This window comes from Hordeum vulgare, chromosome 3H (assembly GCF_904849725.1).
Source record: "Hordeum vulgare subsp. vulgare chromosome 3H, MorexV3_pseudomolecules_assembly, whole genome shotgun sequence".
Classification (NCBI taxonomy): domain Eukaryota; kingdom Viridiplantae; phylum Streptophyta; class Magnoliopsida; order Poales; family Poaceae; genus Hordeum; species Hordeum vulgare.
Genome location: NC_058520.1, coordinates 606941051 through 606949559, shown reverse-complemented (window position 1 = coordinate 606949559; position 8509 = coordinate 606941051). Strand labels below are relative to the sequence as shown.

The following is an 8509-nucleotide window of genomic DNA, read 5'->3' as shown; positions in this document are numbered from 1 at the left end:
AAAGGATCTATTTGATTGGATGAGAGGAGAGAAACGAAGGGGTATCCACTTATTGGTGCAGTGGTCGGTAATTTTGCTCCAACTCCAGCTTCTACAATTTTATGGAGCACCTCCTAGAGAGCTTCATAAAAACAAGAAGTTGAACTCCAGATTTTATTTTTTTGTGGAGCTGTATATCGTGAAGCTACCCCCGTTTGGTTTTTGTTTTCTATAGCAAAGCTGAATTTTCTGGAGTAGAGCAGTCCCAAACATGCCCTAATCCCGCAGTACATATTAAATGTTTTTTTAAAATGCTCATATATTTTCAACCGTAACTCCAAATTTAACATGTTATATATAGAATTTGATTCAAAAATATGTAGAATTTAAATATGATGTTATTTTACCTGTTATAAACATTTAATAAAAATACTATCTAGGATGCAATCTTAATAAATAATTCATTATTCGTCTTTCTTTCATACCGGTACTGATTCATATTGGGATGAACACGTCAACAAAATCAGGGTTGGAGATGAAATTGAAGGCCATTTGCCCGTTTCTTTGTACGTATTAAACTACATGCAAGCCGTGTTAAAATAGAAGACCTGTGGAATCTTGAAATGCACTTTTATAAGGTAAGACCATCTTTGTTTGTTCCGTAACTACAAATTCTCAGAGCGTGTGGTATTTGTTTTTCTTCCATTACGACGCACCGCTGTTTTGCTAGTTATTTACTACCTCTGTCCCAAAATTCTTGTCTAAAATTTATTTAGATATGAATGTATCTAACATTAAAATATGACTAGATACATTCATATTTAAACAAACCTAAGACAAAATTTTAGGACGGAAGGAGTACTTATATACGGAGGAGGCAGCTCGTACCAAGGGAACCGGCTAGTGGATCTGTTCTTTGGTAGGCCCAGATAAGAAGTCCAGCCCATATGGGTATGGCCCTGGAGTACTTAAGTATTTATACAACGCGACCCCTATCCGATCTAGGGTTCTTGCCGTTCTGCGATAGACGGCGGTGGCGAGGTTAGTTCGATTTTTCGGAAGCGGAGATGGAGGTGATGGAGGTGGACATTGAGATGGAGCGCAGGAAGAGGCCTAGGATAGCCAGTGGAAAAGCTGCCGAGGCAGAGGCGGAGGCGGCGGCGGAGGCGTCGGCGTCTGAGGAAGCTGCTATGGCGTCGGCGGCGGAGTACAAGAAACGGATGGCAAACCCTCCGACGCCCGAGGAGCTGCGCGCGAGCGAGGAGAGGTGGGAGAAGTTCTGCAGCGAATCGTGGGAGAGGTTCCGCGATAGATGGATCGAAGTTTGGTCGTACGGCAAGATCCCCTTCGAGGCCGTCAGTAAGCGTCCAGTCCTCGTGCTAATCTCTTTTGGGTTTCCTTGGTGCCACGATCCTTGATTGCTCTTGTATTGATGGATGCAGCGGAAATCCCCTGCATGCGTTTCACGTACACCAACAGGCACCCTGGTGTCATCATCCCGGAGGACACACTGCAGGTCGTCTCCGTCCAAGTCAAGGACCTAACTGGTGGCTTGCAGTGGCCCCTGGATGTCTACGGCGTCGTCGCCCTGCGCGATGGGGTGGATCGCATGCGAAATGTGGTTTTCTACCGTGAAAGGGACGACTGCCAAAGTATCAATGAGCAGGTTCGTGAAAACTGCATTTTCCCAACTCTAAGGGCATACATGGATTAGAATGGAGAAGTAGCAATGGCAGTAAAAATTCACTATCTTTTGTGCTTCACCAGGCATTCATCATCAAACTTGGGCTTACTAGTGTATTTAGTACCAAGTCATTAGCTTTACTTACAACTCATGCCTACAAACAAAGTGTTTCTGAACAAAGTTGTTGCTATACTGATCGCAACTCGAGTTTACATATATGTAAATCTACTGGTAGTAGCTTTTGCCTAATGGTTTCAAAGATAATAACATGCTAAATAAACCTGTATAATCTCGAAGCCATACATGCATGGATAAGTAGGCAAAATTCCAGAGGGAAATTTTTTACATGATGCATGTGTCCAGTTTTTGCAAAAAAGAAAAAGAAAAAAACTATGTACAGCCTCTGTTTGCAGCGCATTTGTAGGACTTCAAATTAAGCTGCTTTCCTGTGTTTGAGTATAATCCATCAATGTTGTTCTTGCTTTAAGGTCTTCCTCTTGTTCTTGCTATTATGTATAATCCTTCAATGTTAGATGAGTTGAATATATTCCTCTGCGGTCTTATTATTGATGAGCAGAACTTTTTGTTATTTTTACTTCTAATTAGTTGATAGATGAATTATGTATCATTGAATACGTTCGCACTTTTTATCAACATTAGATCGATTGAATATATTCCATTGGAGTCTTAGTTATTGATGGAAGACAAATATATTATGTACATCGTTTACTTAATTTGTTAAATGATGCATGCAGGATTCATACCTAACACTTACAGGTCCTAGCCGCGGTGTTGTCATGTCGCATGATAACTCACATTTGGAGGTTATGCTCAAAGTGAAGGGTACTACTGAATCTGAAGATAAAGATTTAAACAAATTTGTGGACCCATACAGGCTGGGCTGCTTCCTTCCTTTTGAGTACACTAGCAAGCTTTGCACAGTGGAGATGCAATACTACACTGCTCTTTGGTCCGTGGAGGCCACAATTTTTGTTCGAGTCTTTAAAGGGCGATGGCCACATGGTTTTCGAGGTGTACTAACTGCTAGTACCTGCACGAAAAGAGACGTCCAGATCTCACTGCTGGATCTTAATGATGATGAATTACATGTTGATGCTGATGGCTTTGTCAAGCTATCAAGATGTGTCATTTGTGTTGAAAAGGATGGGAAGCTGCGGCTGTCTATCTTCGAACGTGGTGCTGCTGGGGAAGAAGGCCGAGAGATAGCTGGTATATGGATTGCAGCTGAAGATGCCGGAGAAGCCACTCATTACATGCCTGTGGAGGCGCTTGACTGCTGGATGGAAGTTACAGTTGCCTGGTCTCTTTTCAGACTTTGATCTAATCCTCATGAGTAGTTAAACTTATGTTTGCTTTCGTTTATGGACTGGTTTATGTAACTGTAGAGATGTGGCTCGTTAATTAGTATGAACCGGTGCTTGGTTTGTGAAGTAGTAACTGGTGATCGATGCGCTTTTGTATGGGCAAATTAAGTTGGATACCATTTTAAGTATTCTTGGATTCTCTTTCTAATTCTGCTAAGTAACTAGTACTAACTTGTGAAATGCCTCTTGTTCTTATTTTAATATTTTTCAGAAGCTCACAGAGATTTTAATATGTACAACTGGAATGTTCTCTCTGGAGAGGCAAGCCGTTGTTAATCAGCACGCTTTGTCTTTTGAGGCTAATAAAATGAAGGCCAGTGCTAGGCGCCGGTCGCACAACAGCCGTCAGATCTTGACTTCGCACCGGTCGCACAGCAGCCGCAAACGCGAGCCCCCCCTCGCCGGCCATCCTCGCACGCGCCGACGTCCCACCATGCGCCGACGTCCCCAACACGCGCCGACCGCCTCGCCTCGCCTCCTCACCGCTGGCCGCCCTCACCGTCGGTCGCCGCCGGTCACCGCCTCGGCTGCCCGTCGAAGCACCATGGATGCAGCTCCGGCTGCAGCATCAACCGTGTATAGGAAAATTTCAACCGTGTATAGAAAAGTTTCAACCGTGTATAAAAAAAGTTTCAACCGTGTATAAAAAGGCTTCAACCGTTAAGAAAAACAGCTTCAATCAAAAACTTCAACGAGGAAAAGTTGCAAACGTTGACAAAAAAAGCTTCAACCGTGTATGGAAAAAGTTTCAAACGCCGCTCCGGCTGCAGCATCTCGCGTGGTCACTCCTCACAAAGTTTCAACCATGTATGACGGAATGTTGCAACCGTTGACATAAAATGCTACAACCGTTGATGAAAAAAGCTGCAGCTGTTGATGAAAATCGCCAAGGATAAAAATCATAGCAGGAAGCATGGAGCCTTGCAAAAAAATGGTGGTAAAGGGGATGGAGGGGAGGGAGGGCGCAGAGCAACTCGTGGTCGCCTCAAAACGGGCTTTGCAAAAAGTGGCGGTGGTGAGGACTGTGGTGAGGACGCGTGTTAGGAGGGGGGTAGAGGGGAGGGAGGGGGTGCTTGAAGGCAACATCAATGACAGTGTGGTGTTCATGGCGAGGGAGAGAAAAAGGGGATCGACTGGAGGAGAACGAAGGAAAGAAAACGAGTGGTGGAGAGTGTTCTCGTGAGAAGATAAGGCCTAAAAGGGAGTGGGTCCAGAAAAAAATTTAGATCTGATGCGTTCGATCGCTACGAATCTGACGCGTAGCGTGCCTCCGGCGGAACATTGCGCCGGCGTGTCGATTGTAAACGATTACCTAAAATGAAATTGTCCTTGCTTTGTCTTTTGTGGCTAATAAAATAAAATTGTCCTTAAACTTCTCACTTGGGTTCAAACATGGATCTTTCGCCTAGTACCTTGTACCACAATATTCAGCACTCGTGCTAACCATGGCAAGCTGATGTAGTTGACTTAGGGAATTTTAGTTTGTTTAAACAAGACAAAAGAATTGCGGTTTTCATGGATTAAGAGAGTCTTAGACATAATCCCACAAGGTGCGTAAAAAGGAGATTACTCTTGTGGCATTACATTGCTCGCGCTTCACACTCATGATCGCCCAAAGCAAAGCTTCATCCTTTTTTTGTTCGCTGAGCACCATCATTGGCGTAGCAAGATTGCGGGGAAAAAGCACCCAAACAATGAGCGACATGAGGGAGGGAAACACCTTCCTAGCATGGCCGTGTAGAACATGTCGGTCCAGATCTTTAACCGTAGCCACCATATGCTCCAATCCCTCAGCGAAACATTTTTTAACCGAGCCAAACGATTTTCCTCATTCATTAATTAAGAGAGGGAAATAGTTCGAAGTACCTCACGCTGGCTCCAGGCAACTGCTAGACCTGATGACTCTCCTTTTTGGAAAGGGTTAATGAAGATTAAGATCAATTTCTTTCAGAGGATGAAATTTATTGTAGGGAATGGTGCATCAACAAGATTTTGAGAAGATACTTGGCTTGGGCATACTCCGCTAGCACTACAATACCCCATGCTTTACAATATTGTTCAACGTAAGCAGGACTATGTGTCCACAGTGTTACAATCGACTCCTCTTAATATAAACTTCCGACGGTCGTTAGTAGGAGTACGTTGGGAGGCATGGTTGCATTTGGTAAGAAGGATTATGAACATACAATTATCTGTACAACCGGATAAGATTCGTTGGATATTATCTGGGAATGGCAGCTTCTCTGTGAAGTCCATGTATACGGATCTCATTAACACAGGACCTTTACTTAGATCAGTTCACATTTGGAAAGTCAAAGTACCCCTAAGAATCAAGATTTTCATGTGTTTTTTGCACAAAGGTGTGATTTTGACCAAAGATAATCTAATTAAACGTAGTTGGAGAGGCAGAGCTAAATGTTGTTTTTGTGACCAAGGATGAAACAATAACACATCTGTTCTTACATGGCCCCCTTGCAAAACTACGTTCTTACATGGCCCCCTTGCAAAACTACTTTGGCGCACGGTGCATATAGCTTTTAATGTGCCCTCACCTACATGCATTAATGCGATATTCGCAATGTGGCTCAATGGAGTAGACGTGCGAATTTCTAGACTGATTAGGATTGGAGTATGTGCTCTATTTTGAGCTATATGAAACACCAGGAATGGCTTGATTTTTAATGGCAACAAATTCAATAACTTTTTGCAGGTCATTTACAGAGCAACTTATTGGATCCATACGTGGTCATTACTCAGTCATGTGGACTCCAGGGAGCTTATGGATATTGGATGCAACCGATGGGAGATGGCCGCACGGGTTATCTTCAACTGGTTTGGATGGCATGTTAGCAATAGACTAGGTGTATAGGCATCGAAGTCTATTATCATTTTCGCCGGATGTGGCAATTCGCTCTTTTATTTTTTATTTTCTACTTTGCAAGATGCAATTTGTTTTGGAACTTGAATTATACTTTGTTATTTTAATAATATGGCTGCATGAATCGATTGATGCAGAGGCCGGAGGTCAAGCCTCCATTTCCAAAAAAAACGTCACGCTGGCTCCACATCATAGCCCTCAGCGAAACGTAAAGACCAAGCCAATTCAAAAAGAAAAAAACCCATCCGAATTCTAACCTTGAAGAGGCCTCGATAAAGGAGGTGTGCCATAAACTATTGGACCTGCCTGCAAAGACATGTGCTGCAATTTGGCCATCCATGTGCTCTAGTCTATCATCAGGCCAAATCCTATTATGAATGACCAACCAAGCGAATAACTTGCATTTTTTAGGGCCCCATAGTTATGAAACATTGTTCTCATGGTGTTGCTGGTGAGTCCCTTGAGTTATGCCTTGTAAGCCGATGGTGTCGAGTACATCCCATCATTAGTGAATTTCCATATGATATTGTCCGGTGTCCCGTGTTGAAGGTTGGCGTTAGATAGCTTGCCCCAAAGGTCAACCAATTATTGTCAAGCATAATACCAACTTGAAGGCTAATATTGCTCATCCAAGTATCATCTTGTAAAGCCATTCCGATGGTGCATCATTTTCTGTGGGAAATATGAAAGATCATGGGTGCAATGTCTCTCGATCTAATGTCATGGAGCCAAGGAGAGTTCAAAGTTACCTTTATGGTCATCTCCAATTTTCACACGAGTTGCCGCCAAAAGGTTGCGGACATCATCATTACACAATGTTCCCATGCTAATTCAATGTTTTGAGGGGTCAGTCCATTCAAACCAAAGCCAAAGAGGCCGAAGTGTGGTTTCGAATTCCTCAAGATTTAGGAGCGCCAAACTACCACATGGATGATTTTAGTTTATAAACAAGGTACCAACTAATATTTTGCTTTTGTCTAGTGACATTGTTACAGCCCGCGCGAAGATAGGCGCACTTCGGACCATATTTTTTTCTTTAAACATCTATTGGTAAAATCATTGTTGTAAGATGATAGATGATAATGGTATATGAACATCTTTTTGACTAGCATAGTGCGACTCTCGGAGGCCACATGCTTGACCCTCCAAGGTGCAAGCTTCACGACAACATTATCCTCCAAATTAAGGTTGGAGTGGATTCTCATGTGGTGTGTGACCGGGAGCGATAAACAAAGGTCCCGCATTGGGAACAAGATGTGGCTTCCAAGAAGGACTGCAATACGTTATTACGGTGAATGTTGGCACACCGGTAGGGGTAAAAAGGCTTTCGATGTAGTTCATGACAAGGCCAGGGACCTCGCTGAAGGAGGTAGGCGTGGATACTAGGAACTCAATATCATCTTTGATGGGCGCAACGAAGTTTATAGAATTGTCGGCACACAGAGAAGCCTAGATGGTGGGAGTTCTCCGTCCTAGAGGATGGACCTTTTCTTGAGACATTGCCTTGCTCAATATGTGGTGAAGGGGTGGATGGCGAGCATGAAGAGGAGAGAGGAAAGAGGATCCACCCGTCGAAGGCGACGACCATGCCTAATGGGGCTATCGGACACGCTATTGACTAATATCCTAGAAGACGCAAACGATAAGAGGACCGAGACCGAATCACGCAAGTGGCTCGGAAAACCATTATGTCGAAGCAAGTGCATAAAAAAATCCCAATGCATGAAGTCAAAAGCATTCTTGATATCAATCTTTCGAAGGAGGGTTAGATTTTTGTTATGTCGAGGGCTCGGTTGGGGCGCGCGGCTTGTTCTACACCGAGGGATTTGTCTTCGGTGGCAAGGGTGACTTAGCACTCGGAGGCCTTAAAATATTGCCGAAGCACCTTTGTGTTCTTTCGACTAATTGGTATTCAACGATTGTCGGAGGATGGCACAAACCCATTCATCATCATTGTTGGAGGACACCACGATCACGAGTGAGAAATTAAACGCATCGCCCCTACTGCCCCAACGTTAGGGTGCAAGGGATGGCGCATGGGTGAGCAACCAACGTCGGGGATGGCCCGATGCTGCTCGATCCGCAGCAGGGTGGCCGGGACAAGTGCAGTTGCTCGACCTATGCTCGGGATGGCACGCCCTACCGGTCCAACCATTGATCGATGAAGGGAGAGGCACCCTCCACCATGCTCCGCCTTTGGGAGCTCCCAATCGATGTCGTTTGACCACTCCGGTGATGACAGATCAAACCAGTCCATGGCCACAATGGATGGTGGGCGGACAAGGCCAGGATTTAGGGATACAACGGAGTGGAAAACATAGATTATCATAGGGGGGCCTTTATTGGATTGGGTTGGGGCCCTCGCTTATGGGCCAATGTATCAGACTACCTTATTTCTCCCCAGATATCAAGGACAGTTTGAACATTTTTTTGCGGGGAAAAAGTGTTTTATTCCATAATTATAGGGTTACAATCAACTAGCAAGAGTTCATGTGCACACGGAGGGCCTCTCTGAAGCCAAACAGAGGTACATGACTCAGAACGACTGTAATTAGCTACACAATCTGCTACCCTATTTTGATC

At 44.2% G+C, this 8509-nt stretch overlaps 1 protein-coding gene across 1 annotated transcript; it reads left to right on the top strand.

The window, feature by feature from the left end:
* The first annotated feature begins 996 nt into the window (after positions 1-996).
* Positions 997-3193, top strand: LOC123441059. Its single transcript, XM_045117581.1, has 3 exons — positions 997-1338; positions 1422-1645; positions 2419-3193. The coding sequence occupies exons 1-3, from the start codon at positions 1047-1049 to the stop codon at positions 3001-3003; spliced, it is 1101 nt and encodes a 366-aa protein (XP_044973516.1). The 5' UTR covers positions 997-1046; the 3' UTR covers positions 3004-3193.
* Positions 3194-8509: the final 5316 nt, after the last annotated feature.

Bases quoted from the DNA above. Each gene is read 5' to 3' on its own strand.
- LOC123441059 (XM_045117581.1), top strand. From the start codon at position 1,047: ATGGAGGTGATGGAGGTGGACATTGAGATGGAGCGCAGGAAGAGGCCT. The intron at 1,339-1,421 runs GTAAGCGTCCAG...TGATGGATGCAG, and splicing joins GATCCCCTTCGAGGCCGTCA to CGGAAATCCCCTGCATGCGT. The intron at 1,646-2,418 runs GTTCGTGAAAAC...TGATGCATGCAG, and splicing joins GCCAAAGTATCAATGAGCAG to GATTCATACCTAACACTTAC.